Source organism: Bufo bufo, chromosome 4, assembly GCF_905171765.1.
Source record: "Bufo bufo chromosome 4, aBufBuf1.1, whole genome shotgun sequence".
Lineage (NCBI taxonomy): Eukaryota > Metazoa > Chordata > Amphibia > Anura > Bufonidae > Bufo > Bufo bufo.
In genome coordinates, this window is record NC_053392.1 from 576,029,172 (window position 1) to 576,053,308 (window position 24,137).

The window sequence follows — 24,137 nt, forward strand, 5'->3', positions numbered from 1 at the left end:
GCAATTATGGCACAGGCTTTTTATTACTCCAGTTATCCAAATATACAGCACTTGTATATAGAGAAAGGCCAGTGTTTCCATATGTCTGCAGCTGAAAAGCATTTATGAGGTTTGTCTGATCTCATTTGGTTAAAAGGATACCCTAACCATAAACTGATCAGATAGATTTTGTATGGGAACTCACCAACCCAGTGTTCAGTTTCCCCGAAGCACCCCCAGAGGGGAAATAAAGCATTGCATGCTGCCTGATGAAAACAATAGCACGGGCATGCTGGGTAGCCCACAGTGCGAAGTACTGTTTGAAGCAGATGAGGGTCTTGCCGCGTAGTGCAAAGAGAGTGCCCACAGGCTCCCTTAACCCTTTCAGCCACGGAGGTTTTTTTTTCCATCTTGGACATTGGGGGCATATTGCTAGGATTTTTGAAGGAGGTTGTTCCAAACATCTTGGAGAACCAACCACCGATCTTCTGTGGATGTAGGCTTGTTCAAATCCTTCTGTCTCTCCATGTAATCCCAGACAGACTGGATGATGTAGAGATCAGAGCTCTGTGGGATCATATAATTACTTCCAAGACTTCTTGATCTTCTTTGAACTGAATATAGTTCTTGCCGGGACGATGGCTTGTGTTTTGGGGTTGTTTTCCTGCTGCAGAATACATTTTAAAGTAAACTATTTCTTCTATTTTTGAAATCATTCTTACTTTGCAGCATTTTTTTCACACCTGCCTAAAACATTTAGGCCCCTTGCAGACGAGCGTGTCCGGATTGGATCCGGATGCGTCCCCGGGGGCATTGCGGAAAACCCGCGCGAGTAGGTACGCAATTGCAGTCAGTTTTGACTGTGATTGCGTTCCGTTGTTCAGTTTTTATCGCGCGGGTGCAATGCGTTTTGCACGCCCGTTATAAAAAACTGAATGTGGTACCCAGACCCGAACTTCTTCACAGAAGTTCAGGTTTGGGTTCAAGGTTGTGTAGATTGTATTATTTTCCCTTATAACATGGTTATAAGGGAAAATAATAGCATTCTTTAATACAGAATGCATAGTACAAGGTCAATTGAGGGTTAAAAAAATAAAATTAAATTAACTCACCTCCTCCAATTGATCGCGTAGCTGCCGGTCTCCTGTTATTTCTTCAGCACCTGTCAAAGGACCTGTGGTGACGTCACTGAGCTCATCACATGGTCCAATCACATGGTCCATCACCACGGTGATGGACCATGTGATTGGACCATGTGATGTGACGTCACCACAGGTCCTTTAGCCGGCAGCTCATTATTAAAGAAGTAAGAAGAGACCGCTGCTAAGCGATCAAGAGGATGAGGTGCGTTATTATTTTTATTTTTTTAACCCTCAATTGACCTTCTAAGTATTCTGTATTAAAGAATGCTATTATTTTCCCTTATAACCATGTTATAAGGGAAAATAATACAGTGAATAGACTGTCATCTTAGCAACCATGCGTGAAAATCGCACCGCATCCGCACTTGCTTGCGGATGCTTGCGATTTTCACGCAGCCCCATTCACTTCTATGAGGCCTGCGTTGTGGGGAAAACACACAATATAGAGCATGCTGCGATTTTCACGCAACGCACAAGTGATGTGTGAAAATCACCGCTCATGTGCACAGCCCCATAGAAATGAATGGGTCCGGATTCAGTGCGGGTGCAATGCGTTCACCTCAAGCATTGCACCCGTGCGGGAAAACTCGCCCGTGTGAAAGGGGCCTAACATAGTACTGTATATAATGTGTGTTATAGTCATCAAGCTTTCTTAGCATCATATGGAATTATTTAGAAAGTGAAGAGAAAATGAGGTGTTTACAGCTAAAAGAAAACAACCGCTTGCTGAAGTTTACTGATTTTCCGAGCATTATCCACCTGTTCCTGCAGATTTACTAAGATAATATGGGTATAAACAATCAGACGGCTACAAATTAGTCAGGACGTTCAGATGTTGTTTGTGAAGAGCTTATTAATAGCTTTGATAGGGAAATGTCTATACACATATATAGCACTGCTATTTTTGTGGACAATAATTAAGTATATATGTATAAAACTTCCCTAATTCACTAGAAAATATACAGTCTTGGTCAGTGGTGGCGCAATCCACTGTTCACCACTCGGTAGATGACAAGTAGATACCATTGTCCCTTTGCAACGCACCAGACCACAGGGGAAAAGAGGGCCTGAAGAATAGAGAGGATGGGGGGTGACTGAGGCAATGAGGGTGGTTGTAGTCCTTACAGTGACTAAACTCTGCTCCAGTATTCCCCTAGGTCTGGTTGTGGAATAAAGAGGTGGTGTATGTGTATGTGAAGTGGGGGGGGGGAGGGTGCACCCTGGAATTTAGAGTCTCTTGTCTGTTGGTGGCTGAGTGCCCTTAGGGTTAAATAAGCTGAAAGGTGCAAGGCAGGAGACCAGGATCAGGGTTGGAGGAGGCTAACAACATAGTCAATGTTTTAATTAACTATGGTTCACCGCTACAAGGCTTAATGTACACTATGGCTAATGTGATTTTATTATACACTTTGTATACCACAAGGCATGTAGGAATTAGTTAACTGGCATTCCTTATTGATAGTTGCCAAGTGGTGTGCTGGTCCTGCTTTCACCTGACTAGAGAGTTCCTATCAAGTAAGCAAAGAGAGATAATGTGTGGTGCTGCTGGCGTGTAAGCCAAACAAAAGCAAGAGAAAAGAATTCTTCTCCAGGGAGACACTATCCCTGTGAGTGTAAAGCTGCCAGAAGAGCAAAGAACCAACATTTGATTGAGTGAGGAACAGACTTTTTACAGGAGGTTGAAGACCTATCCAAAGGATAGTGCACGGATAAGAAAGCCAGTAACTGTAACACACTTTTACAGATGTAGACTTTACTGCACATGGATTGAGGTATTTGCTTCTGGTGCCCTTCCACACTACTAAGACGGACTGGCCATCCATTCTAGCACTGCACCCCACAGTTGGGTATTGCAAAAAAGGATTTGCATACCTTTGGTTCAATTGCATTATACAGCTAGAGAGAAACTTGGAGGGTGGTGTACTGTTGCCCTTTTCACCCACTATACCCAGCCTTTGGGAAAAGCTTACCCTATGAGATATATAAGAACTACTACCTGTACAGCCTATGACCTGTATTTGCAATGTGACACCCATCATCTATTCAGCAAAAGAGAGACTATTTTACTATAACCAAACCAGTCTGGGTATTGGTCTTCACATCCAATCTGGGTCCCTGTTCTCCTGCCTTGTACCCAGCTGCTCACCTAACACCAAGGGCACCAAAGCAACCCCCAGAATCCAGGGTGTGCCCTGAGGGAAAGAAGGGTTGTGCCTCTCCACCGACTGCATACCTGGCCTGGGCACAAGCTGGAGCAGGGAATGGTCACCATGACTACAACTAAACTCATTGCCACTATCAGAGCTCCCATCCTCCTCTCCAACCCTGCACGCCTCCGCCTGCAGGCTGGTGCACTGCACAAGCACTGTGCCTTTTTTTAATGGTCTTCAACCTTCTTTAAAAAGTCTGTTCTCTCTTTCAGAGGTTGGGTCTTAGCACAGTTGTCTTTCTAGCAGTTTGACACTCACAGGGATGGTGTCTCTCTGGAGAAGAATTATTTTCTCCTGCTTTTTCTTCAGTTTGTCTGACTTAAACACCAGCAACTGCATACATGTCTTTTATTTTGGCTTAGTTGCCAGGAACTCTCTAAACAGGGGACATGGGACCAGTGCACTACATGGCAACTATTATTAAGGACTTCCAGTTAACTATTTCCTATCCATATACAGCCTTGTGGAATACAAAGTTTATCGTCACATTAACCCTTGTACCAGTAAACCATAGTGCATGACAGCATTTACTGTTTAGCAGGAAACCATTTGACAACTTTAGCAGTGAACCACTTGACAAATGTATCAGTTAACCACTGGGTCACTGTGCTCTGTTTTCTTCTAGCTGATGACACACAGCTCTATATGAGGGCCCACTGTTTAGAGTGCATCTCTAGTCATAGCTGGACAAATATCATATGACCAGTCCAGGCTCTAACATAATGATAAGCCACAAAGGTCCAGCAGATGACAATCCGATTTGTCACATTTAACCTATTAGATCTTACTAATGAGATGTCCTGTGTGTACATCTTCTGTAAGTACTGTAATTTGTGCAGAAGGAGGGTGGAACAAAGGAGACACACTGGATTTTCTGTAGAAAAAAATATAGTTTTTTTATTATGGTAATGCATTAAACATGTACTATGTGTTTTTCTCTCTTTTACACTTGAACATTTCTGTAAGGCCCCCTGCACACGACCGTTTTTTCCCCCCGTTTACTGGCCGTTTTTTGCGTTCCGTATACCGACCCATTCATTTCAATGGTTCCGCAAAAAAAACGGAATGTACTCCGTATGCATTCCGTTTCCGTTTTTCCGTTCCGTTTAAAGATAGAACATGTCCTATTATTGCCCGCATATCGTTCCGTGGCTCCATTCAAGTCAATGGGTCAGCAAAAAAACTGAACACATACGGAAATGCATCCGTATGTCTTCCGTTTCCGTTCCGTTTTTTGCGGAACCATCTATTGAAAATGTTATGCCCAGCCCAATTTTATCTATGTAATTGCTGTATACTGTATATGCCATACGGAAAAAACGGAATGGAAAAACGGAACAGAAACAGAAACACAACGGAAACAAAAAACGGAACAACGGATCCGTGAAAAATGGACTGCAAAACACTGAAAAAGCCATACGGTCGTGTGCAGGAGGCCTAAGAAACATATTTTAATTAGTTCAATAAGTATGAAAGTTTTGAAGTAAAAAATAACAAAAAACATACAAAGAATGTGTCCTCAGAAAATTACCAATTTTTTTAATCAAAATTTTGGATGAAACAAATTTATAAATCATTTTTGGTGATGTTATTTTAATTTTCCATGTCACCATCTAAATAAATAAAAAAAATCTTAAAATCCTGCCGTTTTCTCACTGGCCACTAGGCCTAATAATAGATGCTACTTCTTGGTCCGTACAGATCACTTTTCAGCAGACATCTCATTATCATCACAGGCTGAATTACAAATGGATCCACCATTCACAACAGGCGATTGTCAAAGCTTATCTACTCCTCATCCCTGCACAATGACCTTTGCACAAGTCACAGAGCCTAGTCAATGATTCCAATTGCAGACTAATGTGTCTGTTTGTCTCTAAAAGGAATTATAGGAGGAGGAAACCAGTAAAAAGAGAGGCAACGTGGCCAGCTTGCAGTGATTGCCTGTGTGCTCGTGTGGAGAGGAGGAACTTGGTCTTTCCACCTGCTTTGCATTTCTGGGTCGGGTTATCGGCAGAGCGGATCTAAATATCTGAACTTTTCTGCGGTGAAGGTGGCCTACTTCTATAGATCCTGTAGCACCAAAAAACTGTGGATTTTGGACAATAAGGTTTTTTATTCTTAGATTTTTACCTGCTGTAATGGAGATCTGCTTTCTCAGCACTGCTTTACAGATGGTGGCGGTGGGCTTCTGCTCATTCAGATCAGCCAACCTCAACAGGCAGAGTTGCAGTAAAAAGTTGAGGGCAGGACTGTGGCCCTCTGTTGGTATATTTCAGACTAGGGAGAATCAGTGTGAGGTAAAATGAGCTAATGAGCCACAGTAGCTAACCAGCACCCATCTTCATTGTAAGGCCATCATACCCCTTTGCTATTTTTATGGTCACTCTGGATGAATTGCAATCTGAGGGTGTTTTTGATCACCACTTGTTCTGCTATCATACAGCCAAAATACCAAGGCACTGCATACTCCAAGGTGATGAGCCCCATGATGTTTCCACTGAAATGAGAGTAATCCCATGGGCAGGAACTAAAAGTCTTTAATAGAAAACCGGTGGAGAATTCCCAGGCATATGTCCAGAGAGTGTATAGGAGACATCTACAGAGAAGATGACATTTTCCTTCCAGATACAGAGACATTTTCTCTATGATGAATATGGCCGTTCCGTATATAAAAATCGCCCAGATGCTGCTCACACCGATCAGTTTCCAGCTGTTGGTGGTGACAAAATCCCAGGTTGCTGTAAACATGATTTCACATAGAAGTCCATGGAGTGCATAAATGTACCAGCGGCAGAGGCCACTGAGACCTCCCGATTTCTCCTTCTTCACCATCGTTGATTCCAATTAAAATCCCAACCTAAGAAACCGGAAAATGGTAAAAATATTAGAGGTCATAGCCGGACAAAATTATCAAACATGTCCCGAGATGCACCTTCAAATGGACAACATGAGTTAAATGGATTGTCTCAGGATAGATGTTGGTGGTACGGTATATCGCTAGGATATGCCACCAATGTTAAATCTTCCAATCAATAGAGGGCTGTCCACTTTACCGCTCTGTGTGGTGCTTGCAAGGTCAAAGTGACAGCAGTGTTGCGCCACTTAGTCCGTCTTTTTCTGGGCAGCCACATGGGCTCTTGGGCTGTCATTATAAGGAGCCTCCATGTCATCTCTGAAGAAAACCAAGCAGAGCCACCAGGAGATGAAGTGGCACTTTTTTCCCACGATAGATGGGTGTCCTAGAGTGATACCACCAATGGCTATCCTGAGAGAACCCATTTAAAGGAGTTTTTGTAAGATTAGGAAATAAGGTAGGCTTTTTTCAGATATTGCGGCATTATTTTCTACCTTGTATTGTAGCTCAGAATATAGAATAGGATGCATTCCCACTACATTTGCACGGTTTGTTTGGCCTTTGGACCAAGGACATATACTTCACACAGATGTATAGACCTCCATTCACCCAATGGAAGCCAAAAGGGTGTCCTTTTGGCCTCCATCAGGTTGGTCAGTAAACCTGTTTTTGTTGTTGTATAGAATAGAGCAGTCAACTGCAGTATTTTATGCAAAAGCATCTGTAAAAAAAACAAAAAAAAAAAAACTTTGGAATGATTTTACTTATCCAAGCGATTCTGAGACTGTTTTCTTGTGACAAATTGTACTTCATGTAAGTGATAAATTTTGGTCAATATATTTTGGGGTCATTTACCAAGCTGAAATACGCCTAAATTAGACGTATATCAGGTGCAGACAGCGGTGCAACTAACCGCTATCTGCGACTTTGCCCTGCTCTTGCTAGTTCTAAATTTGTGGACTGAGAAAGGGATGGGCTAGTAGGCCCGTCTAATACACAATTTTCTATGCCTGTTTTAGGCTTATAAAATGGTCTAAATGTAAGACCGCTCGGAAGCTGTCTTTCATCTAGAATTGGCACTGGATGCACTAAAGTTATGTAGAGGCTGGTGCCAGCTATGGGGCTTTATTAACCACCTCAGCCCCCTTAGCTTAAACACCCTTAAAGACCAGGCCACTTTTTACACTTCTGCACTACACTACTTTGACCGTTTATTGCTCGGTCATGCAACTTACCACCCAAGTGAATTTTACCTCCTTTTCTTCTCACTAATAGAGCTTTCATTTGGTGGTATTTCATTGCTGCTGACATTTTTACTTTTTTTTGTTATTAATCGAAATTTAACGATTTTTTTGCAAAAAAATGACATTTTTCACTTTCAGTTGTAAAATTTTGCAAAAAAAACGACATCCATATATAAATTTTTCTCAAAATTTATTGTTCTACATGTCTTTGATAAAAAAAAAATGGTTTGGGTAAAAGTTTACAAACTATGGTACAAAAATGTGAATTTCCACTTTTTGAAGCAGCTCTGACTTTCTGAGCACCTGTCATGTTTCCTGAGGTTCTACAATGGCCAGACAGTACAAACACCCCAGAAATGACCCCATTTCAGAAAGTAGACACCCTAAGGTATTCGCTGATGGGCATAGTGAGTTCATAGAACTTTTTATTTTTTGTCACAAGTTCGCGGAAAATTATGATTTTTTTTTTTCTTACAAAGTCTCATATTACACTAACTTGTGACAAAAAATAAAAACTTCCATGAACTCACTCTGCCCATCAGCGAATACCTTGGGGTGTCTTCTTTCCAAAATGGGGTCACTTGTGGGGTAGTTATACTGCCCTGGCATTCTAGGGGCCCTAATGTGTGGTAAGTAGTTTGAAATCAAAATCTGTAAAAAATGGCCGGTGAAATCCGAAAGGTGCTCTTTGGAATGTGGGCCCCTTTGCCCACCTAGGCTGCAAAAAAGTGTCACACATGTGGTATCTCCGTACTCAGGAGAAGTTGGGCAATGTGTTTTGGGGTGTCATTTTACATATACCCATGCTGGGTGAGATAAATATCTTGGTCAAATGCCAACTTTGTATAAAAAAATGGGAAAAGTTGTCTTTTGCCAAGATATTTCTCTCACCCAGCATGGGTATATGTAAAATGACACCCCAAAACACATTGCCCAACTTCTCCTGAGTACAGCAATACCAGATGTGTGACACTTTTTTGCAGCCTAGGTGGGCAAAGGGGCCCACATTCCAAAGAGTACCTTTCGGATTTCACCGGCCATTTTTTACAGATTTTGATTTCAAACTACTTACCACACATTAGGGCCCCTAGAATGCCAGGGCAGTATAACTACCCCACAAGTGACCCCATTTTGGAAAGAAGACACCCCAAGGTATTCCATGAGGGGCATGGCGAGTTCCTAGAATTTTTTATTTTTTGTCACAAGTTAGCGGAAAATGATGATTTTTTTTTTTTCTTACAAAGTCTCATATTCCACTAACTTGTGACAAAAAATAAAAACTTCCATGAACTCACTATGCCCATCACGAAATACCTTGGGGTGTCTTCTTTCCAAAATGGGGTCACTTGTGGGGTAGTTATACTGCCCTGGCATTTTAGGGGCCCAAATGCGTGCAAAGTAGTTTGAAATCAAAATCTGTGAAATCCGAAAGAATTCTAGTGGAATATGAGACTTTGTAAGAAAAAAAAAAAATCATCATTTTCCGCTAACTTGTGACAAAAAATAAAAAATTCTTGTGGGTCACTTGTGGGGTAGTTATACTGCCCTGGCATTTTAGAGGCCCTAATGTGTGGTAAGTAGGTAAATGACCTGTGAAATCCGAAAGGTGCTCTTTGGAATGTGGGCCCCTTTGCCCACCAAGGCTGCAAAAAAGTGTCACACATGTTGTATCGCCGTATTCAGGAGAAGTTGGGCAATGTGTTTTGGGGTCTCTTTTTACATATACCCATGCTGGGTGAGATAAATATCTTGGCAAAAGACAACTTTTCCCATTTTTTATACAAAGTTGGCATTTGACCAAGATATTTCTCTCACCCAGCATGGGTATATGTAAAATGACACCCCAAAACACATTGCCCAACTTCTCCTGAGTACGGCGATACCAGATGTGTGACACTTTTTTGCAGCCTAGATGCGCAAAGGGGCCCACATTCCTTTTATGAGGGCATTTTTAGACATTTGGATCCCAGACTTCTTCTCACGCTTTAGGGCCCCTAAAATGCCAGGGCAGTATAAATACCCCACATGTGACCCCATTTTGGAAAGAAGACACCCCAAGGTATTCAATGAGGGGCATGGCGAGTTCATAGAATTAATTTTTTTTTGGCACAAGTTAGCGGAAATTTTTTATTTTATTTTTTTCTCACAAAGTCTCCCTTTCCGCTAACTTGGGACAAAAATTTCAATCTTTCATGGACTCAATATGCCCCTCAGCGAATACCTTGGGGTGTCTTCTTTCCGAAATGGGGTCACATGTGGGGTATTTATACTGCCCTGGTATTCTAGGGGCCCTAAAGCGTGAGAAGAAGTCTGGAATATAAATGTCTAAAAATTTTTACGCATTTGGATTCCATGAGGGGTATGGTGAGTTCATGTGAGATTTTATTTTTTGACACAAGTTAGTGGAATATGAAACTTTGTAAGGAAAAAAATAATAATTTCCGCTAACTTGGGCCAAAAAAATGTCTGAATGTAGCCTTACAGGGGGGTGATCAATGACAGGGGGGTGATCAATGACATGGGGGTGATCAGGGAGTCTATATGGGGTGATCACCCCCCTGTAAGGCTCCATTCAGACGTCTGTATGTGTTTTGCGGATCCGATCCATGTATCCGTGGATCCGTAAAAAACATACGGACGTCTGAATGGAGCCTTACAGGGGAGTGATCAATGACAGGGGGGTGATCAATGACAGGGGGGTGATCAGGGAGTCTATATGGGGTGATCACCTCCGTCATTGATCACCCCCCTGTAAGGCTCCATTCAGATGTCCGTACGTGTTTTGCGTATCCGATCCATGTATCAGTGGATTCGTAAAAATCATACGGACCTCTGAATAGAGCCTTACAGGGGGGTGATCAATGACAGGGGGGTGATCAATGACAGGGGGGTGATCAGGGAGTCTATATGGGGTGATCAGGGGTGATCAGTGGTTCATAAGGGGTTAATAAGTGACGGGGGGGGTGTTTGGTGCTACTTTACTGAGCTGCCTGTGTCCTCTGGTGGTCGATCCAAACAAAAGGGACCACCAGAGGACCAGGTAGCAGGTATATTAGACGCTGTTATCATAACAGCGTCTAATATACCTGTTAGGGGTTAAAAAAAACACATCTCCAGCCTGCCAGTGAACGATCGCCGCTGGCAGGCTGGAGATCCACTCGCTTACCTTCCGTTCCTGTGAACGCGCGCGCCTGTGTGCGCGCGTTTACAGGAAATCTCGCGTCTCGCGAGATGACGCACGGATGCGTCCAGGAGGAATGAATCAACCACCTTCTGGACGCATCCGTGCGTTAGGCGGTCCGGAGGTGGTTAAGACCGGCGTGTAAAACACCGGTATTAGCCCCTTACCGCCCAGCGCCGTACATGTACGCCGCAACTGGACGTGACTTAACGCCCAGCGCCTTACATGTAGGAGCTGCGCCCGCCCAATCCGCGGCAAGGGTCCGGCAGTCACTGATAGCATCATGGGAAATCCTGTGAGATCCAGCCCCCTGGATATCACAGGTAAGTAGGTTGTAAGATTATAAAAAAAAAGCGTCCTTTTCCCAAAAATAAAGTAAAAAAAAAAAATGGAAAAAATAGGTAAAAAAAAGAAAAGTAGACATATTCGGTATCGCTGCGTCCATATCGACCGGCTCTATAAAAATATCACATGACCTAACCCCTCAGATGAACACCGTCCAAAAAAGAAAATAAAAACTGTGCAAAAAAATGTTTTGGGGTCACCTAAAAATGCAACACCAAGCGATTAAAAAATCATATGCCCCCCAAAATAGTACTAATCTAACCATCACCTCATACCGCAAAAAAATTGCCCCTACCTAGGACAATCACCAAAAAAAAAAAATATATATATAGCTCTCAGACTATGGAGACCCTAAAACATGATTTTATTTGTTTCAAAAATGCTTTTATTGTGTTAAATGTAAAAAAAATAAAAAAGTAGACATATTAGGTATTGCCATGTCCGTAACAGCCTGCTCTATAAAAATACCACATGACCTAACCCCTCAGATGAACACTGTAAAAAAAATATAAAAATGATGTAAGAAAAGCTATTTTTTGTTACCTTACATCACAAAAAGCGTAATAGCAAGCGATCAAAAAGTCATACGCACCCTAAAATAGTACCAATCAAACCGTCATCTCATACCAAAAAAAATTTGCCTCTACATAAGACAGTTTCCCAAAAAAATAAAAATAATCTATGGCTTTCAGAATATGGGACATGTTCTATCATTTGCAGCACAGCTGCATGGAAGCGGACAGCGCACGGATGACATCTCTGAGTTGTCCGCAAAAAATGCAGAGCGGGCAAGGCCTGAAAATACGTTCGTGTGAATGTAACCCTTCACAGTTTAGTAAATTTTAACTGCAGCTCTGCTTCTTCAGACTAGCTGCTGTTTATTATCACAAGCCCCCCACTTACTTGTCATGGCAGAGATATTTAACATGCAGCGTCCCACTACATGTGTGTGGGCTCTGCTTAAAACCACTTTTTACCCTAAAAATTGTATTATGCTATGTTATGTAACTTTGTACTAACTTATCTGCAAAATCCCTGTTACCAGGCAGATTAGGTGTAATTTATACATCCCACCACTAGATGGGGATAACACTTAGGTTCTATATATACCTAGGTCAGGCCTAGTGAGACAGATTAGGAGAGGATTCAAATTCAAACAGAGATGAGAATGTAAAGACTCCACACCACAGATTAGTGAGTGGGGCCAACTTCGCTATGAGGTAGTACCAAGGTGTGAGGCACAGAAGAGTGTTTTCCTTCTGTGGCCGGACTATACACTTGCATCCCTGACCAGTAGGAGAGAGTTTGCCTCCCTGGAATAGAAACAAGCATCAGAAAGATTAATCGGTGATAATAGCCATTATTTAGGGCCACAGACACCTTTGCGCATGGTGGAGGACTTATAGCTTCTGTCAGCCACACCATAATTCTGGGAAACAGATTAGCTACCTGTCCCAATATTCAGCTTGGAGGGAAAGGACAAGGTATAGAACTGAGCACATCAACAGGAATAAGGTACTCCATGACCACAGCCTGAATCAGGGCCTAAGAAAGCCTAGGAACAGTGGATTCGCAGATTAATTCTAATACCAACAAGATACTGTATTCCGTACTGCTGCAGCCAAAGTCAACACCAGTAAAAGTTGTGAGTTGTACCTTACCACTGTCTACCTCGTTATTACTACTATTGGTTGTACCACCATTAACGGTACTGGCGTCACGACAAATACCATCAAGGGACTCAGCCGCAACAAGCACCCTAAGCACCCCTAACATCAAGTGCACCTCAACCACCATCTTGGCTGATGCTTCCCTACCACAGAGCGTGCCCCGGAGGATTTCGAGCTGTCCACCTCAACACTGTGCTGCCGGCCCAGGGAGGCTTTCTGCTAACCGTGAGTAAACTGATGAGCTGTGTGTTATACCATTTGACCCCTCATTGGTCCCCCGTGCACCTCACGTGTTGCCCCTGCGCTACTGGCTGGCTGCATATCTTTTCTTGGCGTCACGAACAGCATATTAACCCTTGCGCCATATTTGAGAGACTGTCGCATGTGAATAAGCCCCTTTGCTTTATTGAGAGACTTTTGCTTATTGTGAGCTGTTTTGGGTTACAGAACTGTTTAAATTGCTTGGAAAGTGTATGGAAGTGCTATACTGGTCACCAGCATAAAAATCGCAGTGTTAAAAGTGAGAAAAACAGACATTTGTGTGTCACTAAAATGGCTTGCTGTCAGTGAATAGACTGTTTATATGCACTTAAGATGGCCGCCGGAGCTCTTGTTTGAAAAAATATATACCGCGCCATCACTGTGGACAAGTTAGCGACACCCCCTGAAGAGCGGGAAAACGTAGTGCCGCCCATTTAAACAAAATTGTCTGGTCAAGCCCATCCTACCTTTACTGTGTTGTTTCTGAGAGGCCAAACCATGTATGCAAACACAGCGCCGCCTCCTCTGCCCTATGAAAAGTCCTGCCGCAGAGCGGAATGGGTGGAACCATGTGTGGAATATCAATGTGCCCACCTGTTAAATGTTGTAACCGAGACACTGCCACCTATGAATATCTTCATACCCACATGACTGCTCCATTATTGTGTGTCACCAAACCACCAAGCCCAATTGGAGTACTGACCGGTGTTGTTCCGAACGCCCAATCCAATGAGACCGCCCCTTGTACGGTGGAAAATGGTTGCGCCGCTCCTGTCATTCAAACAGACCTGGGAGGCGGGCCTAGCACTCAGGAAGAGCGTGACGTGCGTGCACACGTTAGTAGCAGAGACGCTGATTGCTGTAGAGAGAGAGGAGTGAAGTGCCGGCGCAGCATGGCGGAGAAGCATGCGAGCTATGCACCTGAGATTGAACCCGGACGGGACGCTGTCGCCGCTCCGACTTTGACCCCTACGCATATAACTCCCGAACTACAGGTTCGTGTGCAAGACTTGTGGGACCACCACTGGAGGGAACGTAGTGAGGACCGCAACACTGGATCTGCGGAAAGAAGTGCAGGTCAGCATGCAGTCGCAGCCTCCAAAATATGCCGAAAGGTCCGGTCTGGTTGCTGATGCCCCTGCCATAACGTAGCCCACCACGGAATGGACAGCACTATGGGCTAAGTTGCCCGCGGAGATTAAGTCTGCTCGACTCCCGCGTACCCATGCCTGCAAAAAATATAACGAGGGACTAACTCGTAAGTTACTGGAGGCACCGGTAAAAGATTTCCCGGTACCAGTATGGAAGCTGGGCCGAGTGTTGTACTTTTGCAAACAGGGGGGTTTGGATTCATCCGTGATATGGCGACTAACCGTGATTACTATGTCAATCGCCGGTCTGTGAAAAGGAAGGATCTTCCCCCTTGGCTACACAGCCTATATGTAAATGAGGTGGTCGAGTTCACCCCTGCAGAGGGTACACGTGGACCTTATGCCACGGCAGTACGTCGGCCAGGACGATCCACAGAGACCCAGGAGCTTGATAAGGACACTGAATCTGAGGAGGATCCAGAAAAGGAACTTTCTACCGCCCCCGTGCGGCCTGCTGCAAAATATGTGCCACCTACTACTCAGAACCAATATGCCACTGGTTTTGCAGGAACCAATATTCTCTGGCAACCCACCATTGTTACCAGAGATCCTGACAGTCGACCTAGACCCCAGAGGGAAAGGGATAGAAGAAGAAGGCCCGAGCCACAAAGTCTCAGTACAGCTACAGAGGACTGTGCAATGCTATTCCAACAACTAGCTGTACAGCAGCAACAGGGATTTGCTATCCCACATTATGGAGAGGAACCAGTAGAGTCTTCAGCACTGAAAAAATCCACCTGAGGAATTAAACCCTGTGACCAGGATTGACCCTGTAGTTGGGCTGGCTTGTGTAGTGGCCTCACGGACTAAGCGTGGGCACTACACGAGGGTCAATTGGGGTGTGCGTGACTTCTCTTCACTAGGGACAGAAGTGTTATTTCCAATTGTGTATATTTTATGTAAATTTGTTTTTGTATTGTGTAATGTTTCCCTGTTATAGGCATTATCAGGCCTAGTCCCTGTAGTTAGTCATCCCAGATGCTAGAGGGAGCTAGAGTACCCCGAGTATAAGTGTTAAGGCCCCAGACAGGGAAGGGTTGTTGAAAGTCAGGAGTCTGCAAAGACAAGCTGGAAGGCACCAGTCAGGGCCTTCTCCTGACATGCAACTAGACAGTCCAGGCTTCTAGTTGCCACCAGGAGACTAGTAGAGGGATCCTAGTCTACCTCCTGATCCAGAGAGCCATGGTTAGCTCAGAAGATCTAACCCAGGGGAAGAGGTTGCCTCCTGGGAGAAACCCTGTAGTTCCCACCAAGTCAAGCAGAGCCCACAGGTCCAGCTGATACAAGCAAGCTGAAGGGCAGAGAGAATAGAGGTATGGAGCAAGAATGAGCACCTAAGGAGGACTATTTACCAAGGATAAAAGCCTACAATAAGGTATCTGGGCCTTGGGATTAAAGCCAGACAGGAGTCCGAAAGGGACAGTGTACACTAATCTCCGAGGAGTCTGTACAGCCTGATTCTGCGCATGTGGATGTTTACCCTCTGTGTATCTTGCCTAACCACCATATACCTGCCATCATTGTGTAACCTGCTTGTGAAGTGTACTTGACATGTGGAACTGAGTTGCCATCTAACTGTACAAAGTGGAATTTACTACAGTAAAGCAAAGTTTGGTTCACCCTGCCATCTGTGTTCCTTGCTTATTAAGACCTTCCACCGGTGTGCCACCGTTACCGGCACTGGCATCACGTACCTCAAAGGGACCTTGCCCCAGGCACATAAAACACCTGCAACACCCAGGGCACCTCAACCATCATCAGGCCTGGTCCCTAAATACAGAGTGTGCCCCAGAGGACTTTTGTGCCAGCCTCTCCTTCACTGCTGTATGCCTGCCCAGGGGCTCCGTATAATAACTGTGAGTGACCCTCGCTTGCCATTAACCGTGACCTCACAATCGCAATACCCTGCAGGTCTGGCGTACTGCATAAATTGGCGTCACGAACAGGATACGGAACATATCCGCGCCATTGTTGGATTACAAAACTGTGTGCTGAAAATCATCTTAAAGTGACTAAGCCCTAAATGGTTTTATTCAAAATTACTGGGCCAAAGGACTGTCCTAAGTAGCGGTGTGAAAATAGTGTTTTATGGACTGTTTGCTGCTTGTTTAAGCCACCGCTTGCTGTCAGTGAATAGACAGCGTTTCTACTAAAGATGGCTGCTGAGCTTGCTTGAGATTACTGCTGCGTCATCTTCATCCTGAATTGGCAGTAAAAGTTGGCGCCTTTTTGCTGAGAAGAGCGGGAAAAAGCTCAATATTGGCGCCACCGCCTGTCTGGACATTTGCATGTCTGCCAGAATAGACTCCGCATTCCCCATACTGGAGTACCTGGGGGGCGGCCTCCCAGTGCAATGGGAGGATCTGTCTGAACTTATTGGCGCCACCCTGTCGCTCTCCAGAGAAGGATCGAGCATGTTGGAGAGTGAAGACTGCTCTGCTGGGATGTCCGCGCCTGATTTACTGAACATGACTGATATTGGTGTAGAGCCAGAGGAGGCTCCACCGGCCTACTCTCCGGGACCGGAGAGACCCGCCTGCTCGCCACTGGGGAAAGAACCGGAGCACTGCTACGGCTCCTGGAGAGACTTCTTTCAGCCCTCATTCAAGTGGTCAACACTTATGGCAGAGATCCGGGAGGCCGCTATAAAGAGGAATACTAAAACCAAAATATACTATGAAGAACTGACCAAGTCCATTTACGACCGTCATTCTAATACCCAACCCCGCCTGGAAAGGAGAAGGGGGTTGGTGCTGTCCTTTGACAAGACCCGTGGCTACGGGTTCATACAAGACTATGTTACTGGCAGAGACTTGTACGTCAACCGGAGGTCTGTCAAGAGAGGTTACCTCCCTGAGCATCTGCACAACCTCCGCGAGGGAGAGGAGGTAGAATTCACCCCTGCCGAGAGCCTGCGAGGCCCATATGCGACTGCCGTGACCCGTCCCAAGAAGGAACCGGAGGACTGGGAGGCAGATGAGGACTACTCTGGCTGCGAGTGCAAACCTGAGCGCTCTCCAGGACCGGCCCATCACGCATTCCAAGAGCGGGGCTCTTTCATTGGTCCTAATGTGTTTTGGCAGCCAACTGTGTTGGAAAAATGGGTGAGTCCCTATCCTTCCCCCAGCTGCCTCGCCGGGAGAAAACAATCCAGGACATGGAAAATCTAAAAGGACTCCGCGTTACCTTGGAAAATATCCGGAAGGGTAGGAGACCAGATGCGCCACCGGAGCCTGCAGCGGCCATGTCCGATACATCCTGCACTGTACCTGCGCCGGCGGCGACAGCAGAGGACAGCGATTCTATGACCGAAAGCATAGGTGACCAGATCGTCCGTCTGGAAGAAAAGTTGCGGGAGCTGCGCAAGATTGCCACTGCCAGGATCCAGACGCCGCCTAGGAAGGACGAGGTAAGGGTGCCTGTCACCACCCGTAGACCACCTTCTACCACCTCCGCACCGTCGGTGCTCCCCAGACGGCCCTCTAACTCTATGACTTGCTGCGCAGAGTCAGTCATTCCACAGCCCACCGGACCGCTTGCGGCGGCGGTATCAAGTCCATCACAGCCTGCAATGGTTATGCCTGGACCGGTGCGGTCCTCAAATGTCCTTACCCCTAGGCCTATGGGGCCGATACCTATAAGGGGTCCTTTCATGCTACAGCTGCCCCCTAACACTGTAATGTGGGCACATCCACCTGTAGAGGACTACTACAGGCCTTATTTGCCAGCAGAGCCGGGTAACTATGATACGCCCTTGTGAATTAGCCTGCTAGGCCTTTGATTTATTTTGCCAAGGGATGATTTTTGAAAATTTAACCCTTTCAGGACAGGAGTCCTTTGTTTCTGGTCCTTTGTTGCTGCTGCCAGTTTACCCACGGCTCAGTGGTAGTGGTCACCCACTGAAATAATAAAGTCAGCAAAGCCAAGTTTGTTTCCAGGACTTCCTGCCTGCTTCTGCTATCACTCACCAAGTTGTGCCTGTTCCGTTGTTGCACCTTTTACCCTTAACCCCCTTTTCAGGTTGATCAGGGGTATTACAGCACTTGTTTTTAGCTGTCATTTTTATTGTGCAACGGAACTCCAAGGATACGTGCCCAGTGATAGACTCAAAAGTACCTGAGCCTCTGAGATCTTTGTTTTTAAGGAAATGTGCCCAGAGATGGACTCCACTGCACAAGAGCCTCTGTGATTTATAAGAAAGGAACCTGGGTACGGACTCATATTGTTCTTTGAGCCTCCAAGAACTTTTAATTTGTTTCACCTTGTTTTGTTGTTCTCCTAAGGACAATTGCACATATGGACTATCCTGGTAGTAATGTTACGCTGTGCCAGGTCAGCGCCCCTGTTCCCTCATACGATCCTGAGGGAAGAGAACGACGCCCCTTTTCACCGAACTTGTTCCTAAGCCAGTTGGAACTACCTGATATGTGCATATATTATGCTTCTGCAAATGTAGATGTGTCTCCTGCTTTGCTGTTTAGTCTCTTTTTCAGGTGCAGTATCCAGCTGGGCAGGGCCCCTCCATGTTGCGCCGAGGTCGGGCAACGTTAAAGCGTGGGGGTATGTAGTGGCCTCACGGACTAAGCGTGGGCACTACACGAGGGTCAATTGGGGTGTGCGTGACTTCTCTTCACTAGGGACAGAAGTGTTATTTCCAATTGTGCATATTTTATGTAAATTTTAAAGTATTGTTTTTGTATTGTGTAATGTTTCCCTGTTATAGGCATTATCAGGCCTAGTCCCTGTAGTTAGTCATCCCAGATGCTAGAGGGAGCTAGAGTACCCCGAGTATAAGTGTTCAGGCCCCAGACAGGGAAGGGTTGTTGAAAGTCAGGAGTCTGCAAAGACAAGCTGGAAGGGTTTCTGTCACCCTGCAAAACTCATTTTTTTTTTTTTGGATAGTTAGATTGCTCATAGTGCGATATAGCAGAATATAATGCTCTTACTTACTTTCATGCGGCTGATTCTTTATAAAATGAACTTTTATAATATGTAAATTCGGGCTCTACCAGCAAGTAGGGCGTCTACTTGCTGGTAGCTGCTGCAGAAATCCGCCCCCTCGCCGTGTTGATTGACAGGGCCAGCCGTGATCTCCTCCTCCGGCCGGCCCTGTCAGTAATTCAAAAATTGCGCGCCTCGCGTCATTCGGCGCAGGCGCTCTGAGATGAGGAGGCTCGTCTCCTCAGCACTCCCTCAGTGCGCCTGCGCCGATGACGTCTTCTCTTTCGGTGATGTCATCGGCGCAGGCGCACTGAGGGAGTGCTGAGGATACGAGCCTCCTCATCTCAGAGCGCCTGCGCCGAATGACGCGAGGCGCGCGATTTTTGAATTACTGACAGGGCCGGCCGGAGGAGGAGATCACGGCTGGCCCTGTCAATCAACACGGCGAGGGGGCGGATTTCTGCAGCAGCTACCAGCAAGTAGACGCCCTACTTGCTGGTATAGCCCGAATTTACATATTATAAAAGTTCGTTTTATAAAGAATCGGCCGCATGAATGTAAGTAAGAGCATTATATTCTGCTATATCGCACTATGAGCAATCTAACTATCCCAAAAAAAAAAAAAAGAGTTTTGCGGGGTGACAGAAACCCTTTAAAGAAAGGATTGTCAAGTAACTGACATGCAGACACTTAGTAAATTAGCCTCCTACAGTTCAGAGTGATGTAACTGATTATATTGATTTGCAGACATTGATCTGTAGGCATCGGTAGAGATAAGATAGGGCGGAAAGAGTCACTACCATGCACAAAGTTACATGAAACCATCTCGGGCCAAAAGTCCAATTAATGATTTACTAAAGCCAAAATAATGGGGTAATTGTAGGCGAGCGTCAAATCAACTGAAAATGGAAACAGGTTGATCACACGTCCACTTCATAATTAATAGAAAGTGCAATTAAAACAGATCAACTTTATTAACCACAGAAAGAGAATGGGAGTCCTGTGAAAAGTACTTACCCCGCCACAAAAATCCCCTAGAGTATATTTGTGGCACTGAATAGATGCAGGGATCTGCAGATCATTAGCCTGTGGTGTCTGCAGAATAAGGGGGGTGTCTTTCAAAGAAGGAAGCTGCACCAATAGGTTAGTGCTGTTAAAATGACTAACCTTGAACAAAAAGTTGTATTATAGGTATAAAGCAATACAAAATTCTGCATTGATAAATTTCATTATATATCTTTAAAGCAGCTAGAGCTCCAGTTTTCTGCTATCAACCTCCAAATCACCCGTATAGAAATTTAATTGATTAAAATTATAGTTGCCATCAGTTACCACTAGAGGGAGCTTATTGTTTAGCCATTGATCACAATAATACTATACTGTAAGCACCTAAGCTCCCTCTAGTGGTGACTGCAGGCAGACAGGAGTTTATCATTTAACTCTATTGCTGTGTAAAGAGAAGCAGAGGATTTGCAGCTTTGTATTAAAAACATTGTCGATCCCGGGTGCCTGCTGTTTAAAACACCATCGCCATCTTTAAACCCCCACCGCTGATGTAATTTTACGTTGGAGCGGCAGGAAGGGGTTAAGGTGAATACCAGCCTTTAATCCCTTCCTAACGTGGCAATTTTAAATTTTTTCCATTTTTCAATTTTTCACACCCTGCCTTCCCTGAGCGATAGCATTTTTTTTTTTTTACATTTTTCCGTTCACATAGCCACATTGGGGCTTGTTTTTTGCAGGGCAAGTTGCCATTTCCGATGGCACCATTTAATATTGACATACTGGGAAGCTGGAAATAAATTCCAAATGTGAAGGAACTGGAAAAAAATGCAATTCTGCCACAGTTTTGTGAGTTTTGTTTTTATGGCATTCATCGTGAGGTAAAACTGACCAGTTCCCTTCATTCTCCGGATCAGTATGATTACAACAATGTCACATTTATATGGTTTTTCTTTCAGTATAGTGTTTTAATACTGAAAAAAAATAACTTAATCGCTAAATTCTGGTCCCAAACACTTTTTATAGCTATGTTTATGGAGCTGTGCGAGGGCTCATTTTTTGTGGGCCGATCTGTAGTTTTTTATTAATATCATTTTGGGGTGTGTATGACTTTTTGATCACTTTTAATTACATTTTTTGGGGGAGAAGAAGCAATGAAAAAACGTCCATTTAGATTTTTTCTGTCACGCCACTCATCATATGGGATACATTTTTAATATTTTAATAGTACAGGTGTTTTTAGACATGGTGATGACTATTATGTTTTTTTTTATTGTTTTAATTTTGGGGTAGGGGGGTGATTATTATTATTATATATATTTTTTTTTTTACTTTTTTGCGGCCCCCAAGTGGACCCCAACATGCAATAATTTGATTACAATTTGTATAAATTAACTTTTATCCAATTTAAAAAGATCTGTATATTATAATTCAGTGCTTCCCCCTGCTGGCCTGAATTGTAATATACCAGTAATAAGCCTAGAAGCCTAGTACAGGATCCGGCTTATTACTGCAATGGAATACCTTCCCCGATCACAGCCAGGTGTAGGCGTTTGCCGTGGTCACATATGGCCATGGCATCTGAGGGGTTAAATGCTTCGGGTGTCTGCGGTGTGAAACAGCAGGTACCCAGTAGCTATGGCGCTCCCTCCACTCTGGAGCGGGCACCATCTTTGAAGACCCAACATCAACCATACCTGTGTGGTGGATGTCAGATCTTCCAGCTCTCCCGACATGTCTGTTTTAGTAAATATGTGCCTTCTCCATAAAATAACGATGCTGCAGAGCTCTGCATTGTGCTGTTCTCCTGTTATTATTCCTGGAAATGTATGAATAAATTGACAACTGGATGGTACCATTCCCCTTGTCAATAGCGTACGCCTCTACACAGGTGGGCACTAATGGCGCTCAATGCACCCAACTGACTTACAATGGGTCTATCAGGTTTCCGTCGTGGTGTCCATCATTTCAACAGGAAGCAGGATGTGGCACAGCACTGATGAAGCCTCCATCGGAAATATGAGAAGAGCCATAATCCACTTGACTAATAGGAAGACTAAGTAATTATAAGCACTGATTGACAAAAACAAAAAACAATGCACCAGAAAGAAATGTCAGATTGCTGCAAAACTGTCCATGGAGTTAGTCAGATATGTAAATAAATACAATTGTGGTCTGATTAGACCACTTGAGGGCGTAAAAGTTCTTCCACTGCTGGTCTATAAAAAGGTTCTCAGCGGCTACTTTTGGGTAGTGTACCTCTAGATGGGAGATTGATTACTACTAGTGTTGAGCGAACTTCTGTTTTAAGTTCGGCGTCTAAAGTTCGGCTTCCGGTTAGCGGAGAATCCCGATATGGATTCCGAATTCCGTTGTGGTCCGTGGTAGCGGAATCAATAATGGCCGATTATTGATTCCGCTACCACGGACCACAACGGAATTCGGAATCCATATCGGGATTCTCCGCTAACCGGAAGCCGAACTTTAGACGCTGAACTTAAAACAGAAGTTCGCTCAACACTAATTACTAGGCCTGCCTCTATAACTCACTCAAAGACATTTTTCCCATTTGACTGAGTGGGCACACCATTGGACTGATGTAAATCTTGGTAAGTTATTTTTTTGTCAAGTGTATTTGTTTACTAAAAATTATATATTTCTAATTGCAAAGTTGAACATTTAAGGCAAATACGATAAACATGAAAGGAAATAAAGCTCTACATTGAGCTCCAGCATCTAAATATCTAATACCACAACTATCCATAAGGAAGAAAATTCACGTATATTAAGAATTACCAATAATAGTTACTTCTGTCGCTATAACTTATGATGTTATAGTTGTTGATTGTTCAGACAACTCTTCAAATACTACTGCATGTACATTGTTTCTTAAAGGCATTCTCCAGTTTGGTCAGTGTTTTATTTTCTATTAATTAGAAGGGTCCCCCAGTGATAAGGTCACCACAAGTGGTCCTGCTGCTGAACTCCCTATTGATCAGCCCTCCAGGAATCCAGCAGCAAGTGTTTAATTCTTCTACAGCGCCACCACAGGTGAAATGAAGCATGACATGATGTCCGTTGATGTCAATGCTCTGTCTGTGTCATGCACAGGCATGCTTAGTCCTCCAGAGCTAGAGATGCTCTTTGTAGTCATTCTGCCCTCTAGTTAATAGGTGAGAGTCCTGGATGTGGGGCCGCTAGTGAATATCTCAATATTCTCTAATAGGTTATTTAAAAATTGGTTTCCTAAACTAGACGGAAGAAACTTTACATAAAAATAAATTAAAAAAAATAAATTAATACTAAAGTAAATCTTTCAATTTTACTCATCATCAATTGGCAAGCCAAATTCAAACGCCATGCACCAAGTCCCACTGGATAGTTGTAGTACATAGCATTGCTAAGTGCCCGCCACATGTAACGCATCTGCTACGGATTTAATGAAAGACGCTTTTCTCACCTGCCCCTCTTCAGGATACGTTCTTGCTGCTGCTCTGTTCAGCACTTGACTACTTGAAGTTGACAAAGCGTAATCTAGTTAATATTTTCTTTAGCTGCGTACTCATCTACAATAACATTGATCAATATCCTGGGTTGTGAAAGCCTCTTGGAAATAGTGGAGGACAGGACCATATGCTCTTACAAAGGTCACTAATAACTGCGTGCAATAAAAAAGAGATATTGCTGAGCAGGTGTGTAATGCACTAATAGACCCGAGAGCACGGCTTATCAAACATCAGCTTCAACTTAAATGGGTTGTCTCTTCTCCTACCTTGATGTCATATCGTTAGGATAGGCCATCAATGTCACATAGGTGCTGGTCCCAACTCCGGGACTTGCTGCTATGTCAAGAACAAGGGCTCCCCAAGTGAACGGACAAGTGAATGGCCACCCATCCTTCACCACTATGGGAGTTGAGAAAATATTGTGGCAAGTGCGATCAGCTCTTTCCAGCAGTCCCACCTGGGTGAATGGAGTGGTGGCATGGCACTCTGAATTCACCGCTATGGGAATTCCAAAAATATCCGAGTGCGCTTGCTCAGATAGTTTCAGAACTAACATAGGGATGAATGGAGATCATGCTGCACATGTGCAACATGCTCTCCTTCACTTTTGAGGCACCGAAGTGAATGGAAAGCATCTGGGTCGTGCGC

The 24,137-nt window shown here is 44.3% G+C and overlaps 1 protein-coding gene across 8 annotated transcripts; it reads right to left on the reverse strand.

Moving 5' to 3' along the window:
• Positions 1–5,024: 5,024 nt before the first annotated feature.
• TMEM229B (transmembrane protein 229B) lies at positions 5,025–23,554 on the reverse strand. Of its 8 annotated transcripts, XM_040430344.1 has the most exons (4): positions 21,914–22,238; positions 21,681–21,802; positions 19,999–20,148; positions 5,025–6,191 (listed from the first exon to the last, which is right to left on the reverse strand). In XM_040430344.1, the coding sequence occupies exon 4, from the start codon at positions 6,164–6,166 to the stop codon at positions 5,690–5,692; it is 477 nt and encodes a 158-aa protein (XP_040286278.1). In that variant the 5' UTR covers positions 6,167–6,191; positions 19,999–20,148; positions 21,681–21,802; positions 21,914–22,238; the 3' UTR covers positions 5,025–5,689. The 8 variants fall into 8 exon arrangements, with proteins under 8 accessions (XP_040286278.1, XP_040286281.1, XP_040286283.1 ...); XM_040430347.1 differs by lacking the exons at positions 21,681–21,802; positions 21,914–22,238 and adding an exon at positions 23,444–23,491 and having other exon boundaries at positions 19,999–20,076; XM_040430349.1 differs by lacking the exons at positions 21,681–21,802; positions 21,914–22,238 and adding an exon at positions 23,444–23,462.
• Positions 23,555–24,137: the final 583 nt, after the last annotated feature.

Coding starts and splice junctions, on each gene's coding strand:
- TMEM229B (XM_040430350.1), bottom strand. CDS start 6,166: ATGGTGAAGAAGGAGAAATCGGGAGGTCTCAGTGGCCTCTGCCGCTGG.